The 20,580-nt window shown below is 39.2% G+C and overlaps 1 protein-coding gene across 1 annotated transcript; it reads left to right on the top strand.

Moving 5' to 3' along the window:
* The first annotated feature begins 8,777 nt into the window (after positions 1 to 8,777).
* TAS2R16 (taste 2 receptor member 16) lies at positions 8,778 to 9,683 on the top strand. The gene has a single exon (XM_066366150.1). The coding sequence runs from the start codon at positions 8,778 to 8,780 to the stop codon at positions 9,681 to 9,683; it is 906 nt and encodes a 301-aa protein (XP_066222247.1).
* Positions 9,684 to 20,580: the final 10,897 nt, after the last annotated feature.

The raw sequence follows: 20,580 nt of genomic DNA, 5'->3' as shown, positions 1-20,580 counted from the left end.
CTTTTTTTAAGCTGGCTAATATTCCATCGTAAATAGACAGTAGTTCCCCTTTATCTGTGGTTTCGCTTTCCAAGGTTTCAGTCACCTGCAGTAAATTGCAGCCCAAAAGATCAAATGAAAAATTCTAGAAATAAACAATTTGTAAGTTTTTAAAATGCATGCCATTCTGAGTAACAGGATAAAGTCTGGTGGTGTCCCACTCCACTGTTTGCACATCCACACTGCGCACGCTCTTGCCCTTCAGTCACTCAGCAGCCGCCATCTTGGTTATCAGCTCAACTGAGTGGTATCTCATGCCTATGTCCAAGTGACCCTTATTTCTACTTTATAGTGACCCCACAGTTCTAGAATAGTAATGTTGCGAATTCGAATATAAAGCTGTAAAGTGATTCTTCATGGGAAAAAGTGTAAGTTCTCAACTTAAGAAAAAAAATCGTATGTTGAGGTTATGAAAAAATCTATGGGAAGAACAAATCTCCTATCCATGAAATCGTGGAGGAGGAATGAGTTCTTGGTAGTTTTTCTGTCACATCTCAAAATGCAAGAGTTACAGCCACAGTGCATAATACGTGCTTAGTTAAGATGGAACAGGCATTAAATTTGTGGGTGGAAGATGTGATGTCATCGTGGTTGGATGACCTCTTTGCATTATTGTCAGAAGGTCAATAGCAGCAGCCTAACCCTACCTCACAAGGCCCACGTTGTTCATTTCCCTTCCTCTCAACATGTAAGCCTTATGTCAACACAAGAAGGATGACTACAGACATTAACATATTTTGAGAGAGGGAGAAAAACCTTCATATAACTTTTATCACAGTATACTGTTACAACCTATTTTATCAGTATCTATTGTTGTTCATCACTTACTGTGCCTAATTTATAAATTAAACTTTATTGTAGGTATATATTGATATGTGTAGGAAAAAGTAGTATATTTAGGATCTGGTACTATTTGCATTTTCAGGTATCCTCTTGGGGTCCTGGAAGGGATCCCCAACACATAAGAGGGTACTTCTGTAGACCAAGTGTATAAATATTATATTCAAGTTCTGAAGGTCAGAGTCACAGGTGGGTCTTACGGGTCTAGGTATTGGCAGAGGTGTGTTGGTTCTCGAGAGTGTGTGCTCTGCCTTCTGTTGTTGGTCTCAGCCTGCGTTCCTTGGCTCAAGTTCTGATCTCTGCCCCTTATTTAATTTCTCTCTGACTCTCACCTCTCTGCCTCCCTCCTGTAAGGATCTTTGTGGTTATATGAAGCTTACCCAGATTTTCTAGAATAATCTTCTCATCTCAAGATTTTTAACTTAATTATTTCTGAAAAGTCCCTTTTGTCACATAAGGTAATATAGTCACAGGTTTGGGGGATTCGGATGTTCTGGGGGTTATTATTTGACCTACAGCAGTATAAAGAAACTACCATGTGATGCAGACATGACCAGAGCATTGTGGAATTCACATTTATTAACTTGGCATCCATTTTACTAGTCCCCCTTTTCCTACTGCCCTAGTAAATCCATTTACCAGGATTCACTGGTCCAAATCCTGATCAACAATGCACATTCACAGTACAGACCATGGGAATTGCTCTTTACAATCTCACATATAATGGGAAAAAATTGTAATCATCATTTGTCTCGTTCAATTTCTATTCAATTTTTCAAAAGAAATACCCAAGACACACATTTTTTCCCTAAAAAATAATTGCTGCCAATTTGGTCACACTTATATTTTAACATCTTTGCTGATTTTCAGTTTAAATGACATAAGAATACAATCATATGTAATAACAGTGTGTATGTCTCAGCTATGCTAGGATGCTGGTTTTATGGCTGTCAAGGTCCTTAACACTTATAATACAGTAGGACACATGGCTCTCTAGTCTGTTGCTCTCCCTGTTCTCATTAATTATTCCACAGATATTTTCTGAGTGTCTCCAAGGTATTGTAGTGTCTTAGTCGCTGAAGCAAGGGATCCCAGAGGTGGTTCTGCAGGATTCATATGCACACAAAATAAAAAAGCCAGCCTTGAACTCCTCACCCCAGGGAGCATCAACTGCTAGTCTAAGAACTAACTTAGAATGTCTCACATTCCAACTCTCCCAAAAAGAGTTTCTGGGTTACACAACTGGCGACTAACACCTAGAGCAGTGGTCGGCAAACTGTGGTTCGTGAGCCACACGCGGCTCTTTCACCCCTTGAGTGTGGCTCTTCCACAAAATACCACGTGCAGGCACACAGGTACACGCAGGGGATCGCTGGTGGGGCGGCAGGATACGCAGCGCTGGGGAGGCGCGCGCAATTCATGCACAAGTTGAGTGAGCCCGTCAGTCAGCAGTCTCATTGTGCAGTGGTTAGTGCTAGTCCCGTCGCAAGTCGCACACGGGAGACATAAGTATCTACACAAAGCATAAAGTTACCTGTACTTTTCCAGCCAGCTGCAAATCCTACAGGTATTTTTGTCATCAATTTAAGAACTGTAATTATTTTGTGTTGGTGGCTTTATTATTATAAAGTGAAACATTTTTTTAGGTACCCTGTCTGACAAGGCTACAAAGAAGAAGCAAAGAAAACAGACGACGAAAACCGTGAATTTAAAGTTGAATGGACCAAGACTTTCGCATTTATTCAAAACTTACATGGCCTTCTGACCTGTCTTATTTGTCAGGAAAAATTGGCGCATAACAAGAAATCAAATTTGGAGAGACATTTTACAACTAAACACGTGTCATTTAGTGCTAAATATCCTGTCAATGATGAAGGAAGAAAGCAGTTGAGGAACTTCAGAAGAGTCAAGAAAAATCAAGTTCTGTATTTAATTACTGGATGCAATCTTCCAACAATGTTAATATTGCAAGTTTTGTGGTTACTCAAAAGATTGCTAAGAAAAGAAAAGCATATACAGATGGTGAATACATAAAAAGTTGTTTAATAAGTGCATCCGAAGAGCTATTTCAGGATTTTAAGAACAAAGCAGATATTCTAAAAATAATTAGAGTTACCATTGTCTGCTAAAACAGTGAAAGATACAACAGTCAAAACACTTTCAAATATAACCAACCGGGTAGTCGAAAATCTTAAATTGGTTTTAGCTTTATCAATAGCAGTTGACGAGTCTTGTGACAAATGATACAGCTCAAGTTTCACTTTTTGTATGATTTATTTCATCTACAGTTTCTAAAGAAGAACTTTTAAGATTATTACCACTCAAAGGTCAAACATGTGGAGAAGATATAGCAAATGCTGTAATTGAGTGCATGGAAAAACATCATATTCTACTCAATAAAATTGTCTCAATTTCAACAGACGGATAAATATAATTATAAAAAATATGACCGGCATTAAGAAACGGGTTTGTTGCTATTTTGAAAGAAAAAATTAATCACAAGGTACTTCCTTACCATTGCATCATTCATCAAGAAGCACTTTGTGCACAGACATTTCCAGAAGAAATTTGCAAAGTTATGGAATTGGTGATTAAGATTATCAACTCCATTGTAGCTAAAGCTCTTCATCATCGCCAATTTAACGAATTTTTAGTTGAAATGGAGAGTGAGTATGAAGATCTTCTGCTGCATGACAAGGCATGTTGGTTATCAAGAGGAAACGTTTTGAAACGTTTCGCTTCCTTATTAACAGAAATTAAAGCATTTCTCCTTGAGAAGGGTGTTCACTATCCAGAACTAAGGAACAATCAGTGTATCCAAAAATTTTATTTCATGATAGATGTTACGTCTCATCTAAATCAGTTTAATCGTAAACTACAGGGGAAAGAAACACAATTTTTTCAAAACAAATTATCTCTTTTTGCTCAAGATTTTGAAAGAGAAACTTTGATTCAATTTCCAAGCCTGTTGAAACATCACCAAAAAAATAATTCTGATATTGACATTTGCTATTTCAAAACAACACTTTTAAATATGAGGAAAGTTTTTCTCAGCAGGTTTCAGGAATTCAGAAACAGCAAAGTGACATTAGCCTTTGTTTAAAAACCTCTTAATGCTACTGTAACAGAGTTAAATTTTTCTCCCTTTAATATTGACATTGGCAACTTTGAAATGCAATTGCTGGATTTAAGAAACAAAGAATTGTGGAGCTCAAAATTTGAATGTCTTTGTGCTGATATAAAAATATTGGAGAAAAACAAATGTGAACTTAGTTCACAGCACAAGTGGTCTGCTTTGAAAGACCTGGAGAAGGAAGTTATGTTGATTTTTAACACCTGGAATAGTATTCTTGACTCATAATCAGCTGAAAAAACTAGTGTTTGCTGTTCTTTCCTTATTCGGGTCTACATACTCATGCAAACAGTCATTTTCAAGCATGAACCTTATCAATAGTAAATTGAGAAGTCATCTAATTGATGAGAACCTGGAATCATGACTAAAATTAAAAACAACAACATACAAACCTGACTTACCTAAACTTTCCAAGGAGATGCAAGGCCATTATTCACATTAGTGTTTGTCAGTCATTGTCATGATAAATTTTATGGATACCTTACAATTTAATTTTATCAATAAATAATATCATTATTGTTGGTCAAATAAGTTTGTAAATATGATATATATATTTGCTTGCTTATAGTCTGCATTGGGTGTGGGGGACAGGCTGTAAGCAGGCAGGGTCCTTATAGCCTAAGGCTTAGTTTTAAGACTAAGCTTTTCCCCACACCCTTGACTGTTGCATGATGTGGGTGGTGCACTCTCATGAGGAATCCCATTATGCCTCAGATAAGTGATTTTGTATCAGAGACTTCCTTGTTTGTATATTGGATTAAAAGTTTTGATTTCTACACTATAAAATGGGGCAGAGGAGCCCATGCTAGAAGAGAGCAGATAAAGGCCACGTGGAGGAGAGGAGAAGCAGCCAAAATGGCAGAGTGCTAAAGGAGAAGCCAGTTTGTGCAGAGCTTGTGCAGAGAGAGGGAGATGGGGAACAGAGGTGAATAAGGCTGGTGAGGTAGACACCTTTGATTTTAGGAAACTCTGAATAAGTCAGTGGTTTTGGGAGCCCTGAATGGAAAGAGAAGTGTTTTCCCACTGTGTGTATTTCTTCCCACCAGGTGCAAGCTAGGATTAAAGCTAATGGCCCACCAGTTCTTGGCTCCATTGTTTCATTACCATCTATTTGAATCAAACCTGAACCTGACAGGCCAGGTGGCTGTGATGGTGGCTGTGGCTACTGGCTTTACAGTTATTAAGTATGATATCAAGTTTTATTCAACGTACCTATAGTTTAACTAAGACTTAAAACTTTAAGTAAAGTTTATTAAGTTAATTTTAGGGAGCGCTGTGGAGTAAAAGATGGAGTGAATTTTAGGGAGCGCTGTGGAGTGAAAGAAGATGTAGTGTCAAGGATTAAGAAAGGTATGTTGAGATGGTTTGGACATATAGCGAGGATGAACTAAAGGAGATAGACAAAACAAGTATACAAGATGAGTGTGGATGGGAGAGTTGGAAGAGATTGACTTCAGCGAACGTACCTCAATCAGATTGAGGACATTTTTAGCAAAGGCCAGTTTAGGAGTACCCTAATTAAGTTAATATGATAACAATGTACCTACCTATATAGTTTAAGTTTAAAAAATTTGGTTCTCAACAGAAATTTCAATCTTTGTACTGTTGATATTTGGCTCTGTTGACTAATGAGTTTGCCTACCACTGTCCTAGAGCGTGCCTGTAGTATAGAGTAGTATTGGGTCATCTCTCAGGCTGCAGGCCAGCCTAGGAGTGGCTACTTTAGACAGATGCTCATTACTGGTCGAACTGCTCTGTCTGGTATCTAGTCATGAGGGCTATAGCGTGGGGATTGCCCTTCAAAGTCCCGCAGATGGCAGATGGAGGTTTGGGGAGCACCATGAGCTTTTCGGGGTTTCTCAGATTGAGCCAATATGTTTTAGGAGGCAACATGCTTAGTGTATCCAGGAGAGAAAAGCCAGTCAATGCTATTATTGACTATCTCCCTACATACCGCCATTTCTTTTCTTTTTTTCTTTTTTTGTATTTTTCTGAAGTTGGAAATGGGGAGGCAGTCAGACGGACTCCTACATGCGCCCGAGCGGGATCCATCCAGCATGCCCACCAGAGGGCGATGCTTTGCCATCTGGGGCGTCGCTCTCTTGCAACCAGAGCCATTCTAGCACCTGAGGCAGAGGCCACAGAGCCATCCTCAGCGCCCAGGCCAACTTTGTTCCAATGGAGCCTTGGCTGCGGAAGGGAAGAGAGAGACAGAGAGGAAGGAGAGGGGGAGGGGTGGAGAAGCAGATGGGCGCTTCTCCTGTGTGCCCTGGCCGGAAATCAAACCCAGGACTCCTGCACGCCAGGCCGACGCTCTACCACTGAGCCAACCGGCCAGGGCTCATACCGCCATTTCTTATCTTTCTCTCTTTTTATTATGTCTGGATACATTTCAACCAATTAACCTTTCAATTGAAAACTATTGGACAGATGCTCATTTTATCATCTCATTTTTAAATTTCCTGATTCTTACATTTTATTGAGAATGCAAAGCAGATGCTTTCTAATATTTTGACACCAAGTGTGCTGTTTAAAACTATGCTTTATCTGCCTGACCATGTGATGGTACAGTGGACAGAGCATTGGCCTGGGATGCTAAGGACCCAGGTTCGAAATCCCGAGGTCATTGGCTTGAGCATGAGCTCATCTGGTTTGAGTATGGGCTCACCAAATTGAGCACGGGGTTTGCCAGCTTGATTGAACATGGGATCATCAACATGACCCCATGGTCACTGGCTTGAACCCAAAGGTCAGAGGCTGGAGCAAGGGGTCACTGGCTATTCTGTAAACCCCTGGTCAAGACACATATGAGAAAGCAATCAATGAACAACCAAGGTGCTGCAACTATGAGTTGATGCTTCTCACTTGTCTCCCTTTCTGTCTGTCTGTCCCTCCCTGTATCTATCTGTCTCCCTCTGAAAATAAAATAATACTACTAATAAAATAAAACTAAACTTTACCTTTGCATTATAAGCTCAATGATTTTGTTTTATGTTAAAAATTTCTAAACTTTACATTTGAGTACTTCTGTTTTCTCCTCCTTGAATAATTAAAGTTCACACAAACTTAGTGCTTATCACACACAGGGTCAACAACTCTCTTGTCTTGCTCACTGAGAAACAATTATTAGAATTCTCCTCTCATTTTTGAAGCCACTAATTAAATATTTGGTGTCTATCTAGTATAGTTTTCATGAACTTATTTTCTGATTTCATTCTCTCATCTGCTTAGATAGCCATGAATTAATTTCTAGATACCGAGAAGTCATATGTAGTTTGTTCCTTGTCCAAAACAGCACCTAAAGTCACAAGTTCACAAGTTCCTGCTTAGAGGGATCTTTTGGCCTCTGAGCCTTTCCATTTCCAGCTTCATGTTCCAAACTCCCCTGTACTGAGTGTTTATATCTAATGGGCACTTGACATAGAAATGCAATTAAAAAAAAAAAACTTTTTACTCATAAAGAGGCCCTCTTTCAATTCATCTTGACCAATGTGAGCAGTAGCAGAAAGACCCTCGCCATGTAAGAAGAAAAAACAACAACAACAACAACAGTAATGTCAATGGAACAAAAGCAATTCCCAAAGATATATAAGTATCAATGCTTTAGCCTGAACAGGTGGTGGCGCAGTGCATAGAGTGTTGACCTGGGATGCTGAGGACTCAGATTCAAAACCTCGAGGTTGCCGGCTTGAGCACAGGCTCACCAGCTTGCGTGTGGGGTCTCTGGCTTGAGCATGGGGTCATAGACATGACCCCATGTTCACTGGCTCGAAACCAATGGTCACTGGCTTGAGCCCAGGGTTGCTGGCTTGAAACCAAGATTGCTGGCTTGAGCAAGAGGTCATTGGCTCAGCTGGAGACCTGGAGTTAAGGCACATATGAGAAAGCAATCAATGAACAACTAAGGTGCTACAAGGAAATATTGATGATTCTCATCTTTTTCTCTTCCTGTCTGTCCTTATCTGTCTCTCTCTCCATCTTTCTCTCTCCATAAATAAAACAGAACAAACCAAAAAAGAATGCTTTGGAATTGCAAGAAGAGTAGTGAAGGATGCCCCACCTTGATGTCAGGAGTGATATGGGGAGGGTGCAGGGGTTTCTCTGAGTTGAGGAATTCAACAGGCAGTTATGAAAGTGGTCTGGATTGGCAGGTGATACTTAAAGGTGTGGGGTCCCAGCATTTTCGTGGGTGGGTTCTCAGAATAAGGACTTTTTATTATATTTTATTGGCGCTTGTACTTTGGTTGCAGCATCTACCCCCAGCTACTGTAGAAGCAGGAAGACAAGGTTCCTGAAGTTGTCATGATTACAGCACTCTGTTAGCAGAATAGATATATTACTCAGGACATGAATGAGCAGCAAAGGATTTACTTTTCCTGTGGTTCAAATTTTAGGTTAAAAGAGTGAGAAGATAGATAGAAACATAAGTTAAAGACACCTCTCAGAGATAAAGAGGAAATAAAAGACATGGTTATAAAATAGGTATTTCTTTTATGGGAATAATCAAATCACCTTGGGGGCAGGAATCCACATTCAAACAACATTTCCCTGCACTCAGGCCTGATGACAAGCCAGCAAGCAAAGCACAAGCAAATCCTGCAGGTATGAAAATGGCAAAACCAAAAATGGGCCAGGGAAATTTTGCATCCTCAGGGAGGTGTTTTTTTGCATGAGATAATAGTGACCAGGAATGTGTTTCCTACCAGGAAATTATTGCAGAGGTTCTGAATCTGTGCACAGGAAGATACTTTGGAGTAGAAGGATGATGATACCCAGCCAACTCTCTGACTTCTTCATGATCATCTATTTCCTTGAGTCCACAACCATAATTGTGCAGAGTAGCTTAATTGTTGCAGTGCTGAGCAGAGAATGGCTGCAGGTCAAAAGGCTGTCACCTGTGGACATGATTCTCATCAGCCTGGGCTTCTGCCGCTTCTTTCTACAGTGGTCATCAGTGCTGTTCAATTGTTTCTCCTATTTCTACCCTAACATTTTACTTTGGCACGTGTCAATCACCTGGGAATTCACTAATACTCTTACGTTCTGGTTAACCAGCTTGCATGCTGTCATCTACTGCGTCAAAGTCTCTTCCTTCACCCACCCCATCTTCCTGTGGCTGAGGTGGAGAATTTTGAGGTTGGTTTCTCGGCTGTTGCTGGGCTCTCTGCTGATTTCCTGTATGACAGTGATCCCTTCAGCAATTAGGCAATACCTGGAGGGTCAGTTAGTCTCCAAGATGCATTTCTCTAGAAATGACACGGAGACTGAGAGACTTCATACATTTGTGCATAGTTTTTTCGTAGCTCAGCATCTGGTTCTGTTGTTTATTCCTTTCCTCCTGTTCCTGGCCTCCACCGTCTTTCTCATAGCCTCATTGTGCCAACACTTGGGGCAGATGCAACATCACAGGACAGGCCACTGCAACTCCAGCCTGAAAACTTACTCCACTGCCCTGAGGTATCTAGCCTTCTTCCTCATCTTCTTCACATCTTACTTTCTAACCATACTCGTCTCCTTTATATCTTCCAAATTGAAGAGGAGAGCCTGGTTCTGGGCCCTGGAATCCGCCATCTATGCTACAGTCTCTATTCATTCCACTTCACTGATGCTGAGCAGCCCTACATTGAAAAAGGTTTTCAAGGTAAGGTGCTGGGGCCTAGAGGCAGCCTGAGGCACCGGGTACAACAAGACTCAGAGCAAATGGGAGTTGGCATTGACTCAAATAATAACAATAACCAGCATTACCCTTGACAACCCCATATGGCCATGATGTTCCATAAATGCAGGCAAGCCTTGATCTCTTCCAATCTTGAAGCCATTCAAAATGGTGACTCTCTGATAGTGCTTGACATGGAGTCTGTTCCTAATTAGACACACAACCAAACTTATGTATTGAATGATATTTTCTATGCCCCTCTCATTCATACTGTTCAGGTTACATGGGTTCAACAAGTAAATTGCACTGTTCACTTATTTTGGAGCATGACACTCAAGAGTTTTCAAGATCTGCCTCTGATCTACTGGTCCAGCCTCATCTTCCAAGAATCTTCAACATAAGCCAAAGTGTTTGCACCCAATGCATCTGTTTATTGTTTCCTGAAAATCCATATGTAGTGCTACTTCCTCACATTTGCTGATGTCATTTACCTTACTTGGCACTAAATGTAAGCTCTATTCCACTATTAAACTTCTCTTTCTTTTACCTTTTTTTATATTAATATATAATGGACTTGTAACATTATGTAAGTGTAAGGTCTACAACATGTTGGTTTGACATCTTTATGTATCGAATTATGATTTCTACCATCGCATTATGTAACACTCCAACACACCACATAGTTATCATTTCTTTCTTGTGATGAGAACATTTAAGATATAGTCACCTAGCAACTTCCAAGTACATGATGCAGTATTGGTAACTATATTCACAGTGTTGTGCATTGGATTCCCAGAACCTACTTATCTTAACTGCAGTTTGGACCCTTTGGCCAACATATTCCAATTTTCTCCATGTTCCAGCCCCTGGAGACCACCATTCTACTGTTTGTTCAAGTTTGGCTTTTTTAGATTCCAAATCTAACAGATAGCATATAGTATTTGTTTCTCTCTCTGTTGGACATATTTCACTTAGCATAATAGCCTCAAGACCATTCAGATTGTTGCAAATGGCAGGATTGATTTCCTTTCTCTTGTGGTTGAATAATATTCCTGTGTGTGTGTGTGTGTGTGTGTGTGTGTGTGTGTGAGAGAGAGAGAGAGAGAGAGAGAGAGAGAGAGAGAGAGAGATCTTCTTTATCTGTTGATAGCTCCTTAGATTGTCTCTATATTTAGCTAGTGTGAATAATGCTGCAAAAAATATAAGAGTGCAGATAATCTTTTCAATATCCTGATTTCACTTTATTTGAATGTCTACTCAGAAGTGGGATTCCTAGTTCTATTTTTAATTCTTGCAGAATATCTATACTGTTTTCCATCATGACTGAACAAATTTACATTCCCATCAACAGTGCACAAGTGTTCCCTTGTCTCCATATCCTCCATAACAGCACTGGTTACCTCTTGTCTTTTTTGATAATAGCTGTTTTAACAGGAGTGAGGTAAAATCTCCTTGTGGTTTTGATTTGTATTTCCCTAACAATTAGTGCTCTTGAACATTTTTTTATGTACCTGTTGGCCATTTGTCTGTCTTCTCTGCAAAAATACCTATTTATTCCCTCTGCTTTTAAAAAATCAGGTTGTTTGCTTTTATAATTGAATTTTATGAGTTCTTCATATATTTTGGGTATTAGTGGATATTAACCCCTTATTAGATTTATAGTTTGCAAATATTTTCTCTTCCTATATCAGTTGCCTTTTTATTTTAATATTTATTTTGCTGTACAAAAGATTTAAAATTTGACACAGTCTCACTTGATTTTTGCTTTCATTGCTTGTGTCATATCCAAAAAACCATTGGCAAGATCTACATTTTTATTTTACAAACTTTATAGCTTGGGGTATTATGTTTAAGTCTTTAATCCATTTGAGGCATTTTTTTAAATTCAGCGGAAGAAGGAGAGGCAGAGAGACAGATTCTCACATGCACCCTGAAAGGGATAGACCTGGCAAGCCCACTAGGGGGTGATGCTCTCCTCATTTGGGCATTCCTTCATTGCTCAGCAACTAAGCTCTTCTTAGTACCTGAGACAGAGACTATGGAGCCATCTTCAGCTTCCAGAGCCAACTCACTCCAATTGAGCCATGGCTACAGGAGGAGAAGAGAGAGAGAGAGAGAAAGAGAAAGAGAGAGAAGTGAGAGGAGGAGGGTAGATAAACAGATGGGTGCTTCTCCTGTGTTCCCTGACCAGGAATCGAACCCAGGATATCCATATGCCAGACTGATGCTCTACTACTGAGCCAACTGGCCAGCTCTGAGCCAAATTTTTTATGTGTGGTATAGGATAGGGATCCAATTTTATTCTTTTGCAAGTAATTATTCAGCTTTCCCAATACCATTTACTGAAGAAACAATTCTTTCCCATTGAATGAATATTCTTGGCTCCCTTGGCAAATATTAGTTGACCGTATATGTGAACATTTATTTCTGGTCTCTCAATTTTTGCATTCATTTTTCTGCCAGTACCATACTGTTTTGATTACTATAACTTTGTAATATAGCTTGAAATCAGGAAGTGTGGTGCTTCTAACTTTGTTTTTTTTCCTCAGGATCATTTTGGCTATTCAGTCTTTTGTAGTTCCACATAAATTTTAGAATTGTTTTTGTATTTCATAGGGATTTTGACAGAAATTACATTGACTCTATAGATGTTTTTGGGTAATATGGACATTTTAACATTATTAATTCTTCCTAGCGATGAACACAAAATCTTTTCAGTTGCTTGTCTTCTTCAATTTCTTTCATCAAAGAGATTATAGTGTTCAGTGTCCAGATCATTCATCTTCTTGCTTAAATTTATTTCTAAGTATTTTATTGTTCTTGATGCTATTGGGGATGGTATTGTTTTCTTTAGTTCTCATTTAGATATGAATTGTTAGTATATAAAAACATAACTGATCCCTATTTGTTGATTATCTTACAACTTCACTGAATTCATTGATTAAATTCAGCAGTTTTTCGTTGAGTCTTCAGGATGTCTTTTTTGTATAATCATATCATCTGCAAATACAGACAATTTTACTGCTTCTTTTCATATTTAGTTGCTTTTTATTTCTTTTTTCTCACCTGATTCCTATAACTAGGACCTCTGGTGTTATGTTGAATAGAGTGATAAAAGTGAACACCCTTGCCTCACGAGGCAGTGGCACACTAAATAGAGTGCTGGACTGGGACACAGAGAACTCAAGTTTGAAACCCTGAGGTCGTCGGCTTGAGCACAGGCTCATCCAGCTTTAGTGCAGGGTCACTGGCTAGAGCATGGGATCATAGACATGACTTCATGGTCATTGGCTTGAAGCCCAAGATCGCTGGCTTGAGCCTAAGGTCACTGTTCTGTTGTAGCCCCCTGGTCAAGGCACATATTGAGATAGCAATCAATGAACAACTAAGATGCCACAATAACAATTGATACTTCTCATCTCTCTTCCTTCCTGTCTGTCTACCCCTATCTTTCCCTCTCTCTGTCTCTCTTTCTGTCTCTGTCACCAAAAGAAGAGCACCCTTGTCTTGTTCCTGATCTCAAAAAAAGTTTTCAACATTTTACTGTTGATCGTGATGTTAGCTGTGAGTCTGTCATATATATCTTTTATTATGTTTAGGTATGATCTTTATATACCCAATTTGTTGAGGATTTTTATCATAAAAGGATGCTGAATATTTTCAAATGCTTGATAAAAATCATTTAATTTTTATCTTTTATTATGTTAATGTGAAATTTTTTGTTTTGTGTATGTTGAGTCATCTTTGCATCCAAGAAATAAATCCCACTTGATCATGGTGTGTGATCTTTTTAATGTGCTGATGAAGTTGATTTATTAGTATTTTGGGGGGGATTTTTTCATCTAGGCTCTTCAGTGTTCTTTTCTGGTTTGGGTATCTGGGTAATGGTCTCACCAAATAAGTTTGGAAGTATTTCTTCCTCTTCAATTTATTGGAAGTGTTTGAAAATACTGGTGTTAATTCTTTAAATGTTTGGTAAAATTCACCAGTAAAACCATCTAGACTTGGGTTCTTTTTTTCCTCCATTACTTAGGTATTTAATCTCTTTAATCATTATTGTTCAGTTCCGATATGCTTCATGATTCAATCTTGGTAACTTTAATGTTTCTAAGAATTTGTTTCTTTCAAGTAACCCATTTGTTGGTATATAATTGCTCATAATAGTTTATTATGATCCTTTGTATTTCTGTGGTATCAGTTCAAATGTCTTCTCTTTTACTTCTTATTTAATTTGAGTCTTCTCTCTTTTTTCCTTGGTCTAGGTAAAGGTTTGTCAGTTTTGTTGTTGTTGTTGTTGTTTGTTGTTTTGTTTTGTTTTTTGTATTTTTCCGAAGCTGGAAACGGGGAGAGACAGTCAGACAGACTCCCGCATGCGCCCAACCGGGATCCACCCGGCACGCCCACCAAGGGCGACACTGCCCACCAGGGGGCGATGCTCTGCCCCTCCGGGGCATCACTCTGTCGTGACCAGAGCCACTCTAGCGCCTGAGGCAGAGGCCAAGGAGCCATCCCCAGTGCCCGGGCCATCTTTGCTCCGAGCCTTGGCTTCGGGAGGGGAAGAGAGAGACAGAGAGGAAAGAGAGGGGGAGGGGTGGAGAAGCTGATGGGCACTTCTCCTGTGTGCCCTGGCCGGGAATCAAACCCAGGACTTCTGCACTCCAGGCCGACGCTCTACCACTGAGCCAACTGGCCAGGGCAAGGTTTGTCAATTTTATCTGTTAAAAACAACTATTAGTTTTGTTGCTTTTTCCTATTATATTTCTAATTTCTATTTCATTTATTTTTGCTGTGATCTTTTTTATGCCTTTTCTTTTGCATACTTTGGACTTAGTTCCTTGAGGTGTAAAGTTAGGTTGTTTGAGATATTTTTTTATTTTTATTTTTTTATTTTAGTGAGGAGTGAGAGAGAGACAGAGAGAGAGAGAGAGAGAGAGAGAGAGAGAGAAGGAGGGAGGAACAGAACACTTCAACTCCCATATGTGCCTTTATCAGGCAAGCCCAGAATTTCAAACTGACAACTTCAGCATTCCAGGTTGACCGTTTATCTACTGCGCCACCACAGGTCAGGCTATTTGTTTTTTTTATTTTTTTAAATATAAACTTTTATTACTTTAAAAGTTCCCTAAAAGAAAGAGGCTATGGTTCCACAATGGGGCAAGAGCTTGGAGAAGTTTAGCAGACAAGCATCTCTCCCTTACCAAAGAATCATGAAGTATAGTAATCCTCTCTGGGCCCTGAACAGGAAACAGCCTGCAACAGATAGCAGTAGCACTAGTCAAGAAAGACTTTCAAATTTTATTTCTCTCACCTCCTCAACTCCATAGTCCTCTAAGAGCAAGAAGAAGAGGGGTACTAAGGGAGTAAAAGAATTGAATTTCCACTTTCTTCCCTTCTTGTTCCCAACCTCTATATCAGACCTATGGTAAGGGGGGAAATGAAGACTTTAATTAGAAGCCACATTAATAATGTCTTGATTTAGACTCTTTATTACCTGGAAACAGCAAACCTGTGGAATCTATAATGCTATCAGGAGGTGAGAAAGAATGAATGATCTCTGAAATATTTATATGTTTGAAGTTGGGGGTTAATGAAAGACTTGTTTCATCTGAACTCAGTCTATTCAATAAATTTCTTACACGAGACATACAAGTCAGTAAGATGTTAAATACCTCTACATTTTCTCTGAGGTTGTTTATCAGATGCTGTGTGTTACATTCCTCTTATAAAAAGATCCAGAGATAAATTTATTTCTCAGAAGCCAAAGACTAAGGTAAAAATGTACCTTTGATGAGCCTTAGTTTTCTGGACACCACAGCCATTGTGATTCCCTCTACCTGAATCCACATAAAGCAGCCTTCAATTTTGGGCTTGATCACAATACCTTTGTACGTAGGAACTCATGAGTCTGTCTAATCAGATCCTTCTTCTAGGCTAGATAGACAAGCCTCTGTGGTGGCCATTTTGGCTTCCACTGTACATACTTAAAGTGAAAGCACAGAAACACCCACTACCCCAAACACCTGACCATCAGCGCTTTGGAGGGATTCCCCCCAAATCTGAGTTCTGAGGGCTGAAGCACAATGGACTCTGAGGACACAATGGATTCTTGAATTGTGCTGTTGAGCACAATTGTGAATACTTTAGCTTTCTAGCAATTTACACTAAATTGGACCTTGCAGTTTCTTACTGAAACAGGCTTTCCAAATTTTTTATTTTTATTTATAAATTTTAGAGAAAGAGGAAGGGATAGAGAGATAAGAAAATTGATCTGTTCCTGTATGTTCCCTGACCAGGGATCAAATCAGCAACCTCTGCGCTTTGAGATGATGCTCTAACCAACTGAGCTATACAGCCAGAGCTGGCTTTCCAAGTTTTAATATACATTATGTCCAATTCCCTTTGCTCCCTTTCCCTACTAATATCTAGCTACCTGCCTATACTAACGGGTTCAGAACTTTACAATGAGTACTCAGCCACTTTTGCCACCACCCAGAGAGCATCCCCTGAGAAACACGAGAAACCCCGAGAAGCTGCACTCTCTGTGTCTCCAACGTTAGCATCATGTTTCTGACCCTGGATAAATAGTGATATACTGGTGTCGATGAAGTTCATTTCTGCTATCTTCATCCTCCATTTCAGTTTCCTTTACCCAGGCTTGAGATCTTGTAACTTGAATTTAGGCAGAAGTTCCCCTAACATCTTGACCATTTAATATACATGTTTCTCCCTGTCTCAGTCTCCTTTGTCTCAGTTTCAAGATATGAGTCAGTTCGTAAGCCCCACCACCCCAGAGAACTGACAAGGGTGGGTCTCTGGGCCCACAAGTTAAGGAGCAGAACTTAGCATGTGGTAACCACACTAAGATATCATTTTAAGAATATACCTGCCATACTTAGGATTATTACTTTCTAGGGTACTTCTCAGTTGTAGGCAATAATATTTACTCAAGGTGATTTGAAGAAGAGGCATTTATTACAAGATTCTAGGCAGCAGACAGATTCAAGGGAGTCTAGGAAAATAGACAGAAGCAATGCAACCAGAGGAAATGCCCAGTCATCCACGAGAGAGTGGTTCCAACAGCACCGTCTGCCACTTGGCATCCATGGCACCCAGGAACAGGAAACAGAACTTGCATCACAGCTGCCCAGGAGCCTTCTATGCCTGTGAACCAAGATCAGATCTTGCCTACACAGCCACTGTCCTATGCCACTTACTTCCTCCTGGTGTGACCAGGGTGGGTGCCCCTGCTTGACCGAACCTGGGTCACATGGAGACCCCTACCTGCAAAGTGTCTGCAAAATGTCATGTTTAGTTTCCCAGCCTTCAGTGAAGTCTCACAGGGAGGGATGTACAGGGAGAGCAGAGAAAGACCAAGCAATCTCTTCACAGTTTCTCTCTTTTTCTTTACAATCAGCAATAATCACTCACGCCTTGGATAAACCTCACTGGCCACGATATTGCCACATCACAAAGCTCTTCACCTCTTTCTTACACAAATACTTATTATCTGTAATTTATAGAACTCACATATTTGTCACCATTTTTCACTAATAAAAATTAGTTATTGCCAAAAAAATGTCCTTATATGGATAGGAAAATAAATAAATTCTCAAGCAATCGATGCCAGAAAAAAAATACATGTAAAATAAACAAGAATAATTTAATATGGCTACCTTGGTATTGGTTAAAATCAAGAATAACCTAATTTGAATAATTTTGAAGCTATAGGTAAGATACACGTGAGGTGATGGCAAGCTTGACAAGAAACACCATGCTCCTCCTTATGCTTTTTACATTCTATTTTAACGGGAAAGGTGACCTTAGACTTATTCATAGGAAAGGGGGAAAAAAGATTATTGTCTATAGTAAATGGTCTACATTTCCTTCCTTGATCCACTTTACCAAAAGTCAATGCATGTATCCCCTGACTACTATCGGTGTGAGCTGCCACAAGCTCACAGATGTCTCCTTCTTGAGAGAATTGCCAACAGGCAGCACCAGCCCAGGAACTGCAGCCTACAGCTAACGACTAAGTGACCCAGGGTATCAGAGACCAACTCCCCAGGGCCACATCAACTCTATGGTGTAATTCGTGCTCAGAATTCCCACTGGGTTCCCACATCCCATCATTACCTAGGTTTTTTCCACCTTGTCCAACCCATCCAACATTCCTCACTTATTTTCTCCAGAGAACATTTTTTAAATACATTACTTGATCAAGTGGCTGTTCAAGTTTTGTTTCCAGAATCATGAACTAAGAAACAATACTGTTGTGGTAGAAAACAAATAGAAATAGCAAAGTGAAAAGAGTAGGGAAAATAACATTGGGGAACATTTTTTTTTTTCATTTTCTGTTGCATGAGGTTTTAGAACTGTTTCTATATATTTCTGCATAGCTGATTCCAAATCCAGAATCTATTTGTTGGTGCATGCTATAGTATATATGCAATTTTAATTTCTTTTTGTTACAGTTAATGGCATGCACTGGTTTTTAAATTGGAGTTAAAGGGCAATGACTCTTGGATTGAACATAACCACAAGGCAATTAATGTTTTACAAACATCACTTTTACACAATTGTAGTTGTTTTTAAATGTAAAAAATTATTATTTGATAAAAACATCCTTTTATTTTGTTTTAAGATTGAATCATGGCTTCTTCAGGTAGGTGTCAATGTAAGAATAGTCCTGACACTTTCTGTTATATATGTAGCTGTTACACACTTCAACGTCAAAGGTGCCATATTTCATCATTTGTGACACTTGCATATATTGCCTATTTTCAAGTTCTCCTTAGCGATCAAGACAAGAATTGGGCTCCTCATATTGTGTGTCATAATTGTGAGAAAATGCTTCGTGATTGGACAAAAGGAAAACGCAAAGGAATGCCTTTTGGTATTCCCATGGTTTGGCGTGAACCTAAGGACTGCAGCAGTGACTATTATTTCTGTCTGATCCAAATAAATGGCATTGGCAAGAAAAAATGGCATATGATTGCATATTCTAATATTCCTTTAGCAATACGACCTATCCCACACTCTGAGATACTCCTGGTTCCAGTTTTCAATAGTTTTATTTCTTCTAAGGACAAAGAAAGTGAACATGGTGATCAAGTGTATTTTGATAAGATGCATGAGGAAATGGTTGTAGAATTTGAAGGGTCTTCTTCTGATGTCAAGCAGTCATTAACTCCTCAGCAGTTTAGCCAATCCAAATTGAATGACTTAGTAAGAATGACATAATAATTGTCCTCGACTTTCTGAAGTAGGAGGAGCATAATTGGATCATTTGTGTGGATCTTAAAATGGTAAATTTCCTGCTAGGACAACAGAGAGGTTTCACAAAGTATCCTTGCTTTCTGTGTTTGTGGGACAGCCGAGCTCAGGAGAAACACTGGACACAGAAGGAGTGGCCAAAACTTGAAGCTCTGGAAGTAGAGATGCAAAATATTGTGAATGAACCTGTAGTTAATCAAGACAGGATCATTTTTCCCCCACTTCACATCAAACTTGGCTTAATGAAGCAGTTTGTTCAGACTTTGAATAGAGAAAGTGGATGCCTTCAAAATATTATTTCTGCTTTTTCTGCCTTATCTTTCGAGAAGATAGAAGCAGGTATATTTGATGGACCTTAAATTCAAACCCTCATACTTGATGAAGAATTTGCCAAGAAGATGAATAAGGAGGAGAAAGCAGCATGGCAGTCTTTTGTGGCAGTTACAAAGAACTTCCTTGGCAACAAGAAAAGCAGAAAACTATGAACTTCTGATTCAAAGGATGCTGTTGGCTTTTTGTGACATTGGATGTAACATGAGTGTTAAGATTCATTTCCTGAACAGTCATCTTGATAAGTTTCCCAAAAATCTTGGAACTCTTAGTGATGAGCAGACTACTGCTGGAGCATCAAATGAGATTGTCCTCAACAAGTACACAAACACAAGAGCTACAAATGCAAATTTTTGCCTGAATAAAATTTAAATAAGTTTTGCACAAATTTTATGATTAAAATAAATGTTGTAATATGTTCTATTTCAAAATTGTAGACAAATTTTGATGCAGTCATATCTTTTAATGTATTAGTATATTTACTGCATTATATAAATTATTATATTTTCACAAAGATGGTGCCCAAGAAGACATTCTACTTCATTATGTTAAACTAAATGTTGAAAATTTTATAATAAGATGAAAACCTGAAATCTTGAATTGCAAAAAAACTGTAGCTTACAGAGAAAAACTAATGTTAGATTTGAGATCAGCATACTCGAATTAGGTAAGAACAAGTGTTTTTGTGGATGCAACAAAAATTTTGTTCCCCAGTGTAATTAGTGAAGAGAAATATATGAGAGCAAAACAGTATGAAAAATAAGGCAGATAGCCTGACCAGGCAGCAGCACAGTGGACAACAGGCCTGGGATGCAAAGAACCCAGGATCTAATCACCGAGGTCACCGGTTTGAGTGTGGGCTCACTAGCTTGAATGCGGGGCTGTTGACTTGAGCTTGGGATCATAGACATGACTTGGGCTTGAGCCCAAGGTCACTAGCTTGAGCAAGGGGTCACTGGCTCGGCTGGAGCCCCCCACACACACACACATAAGGCATGTATGAGAAGAAATCAATAAATAATTAAGGTGCCACAACAAAGAATTGATGCTTCACATCTCTCTCCCTTCCTGTCTGTCTGTTCCTGTCTGTCCCTCCTTCTCTCTATATATAAAAAGGAATGAAAAAGGCAGATATATGTCAACCACTAAACACAAATAACAGAAAATATGCTTTCTTTTTAGTTGTACATGTAGCATGTTATGAAAATTGACCATCTATTAGACCAGAATAGAAAGAAGTCTAACAGCATTTGACATAATGCAATAAACCTGATATTAATAATAGAGCTGTTTAAAATGTACTTTAAAT

This window comes from Saccopteryx leptura, chromosome 2, assembly GCF_036850995.1.
Source record: "Saccopteryx leptura isolate mSacLep1 chromosome 2, mSacLep1_pri_phased_curated, whole genome shotgun sequence".
Lineage (NCBI taxonomy): Eukaryota > Metazoa > Chordata > Mammalia > Chiroptera > Emballonuridae > Saccopteryx > Saccopteryx leptura.
Note: the sequence above shows the minus strand (reverse complement) of the source record. Positions and strands in the feature narration are given on the sequence as shown.

Bases quoted from the DNA above. Each gene is read 5' to 3' on its own strand.
- TAS2R16 (XM_066366150.1), top strand. From the start codon at position 8,778: ATGATACCCAGCCAACTCTCTGACTTCTTCATGATCATCTATTTCCTT.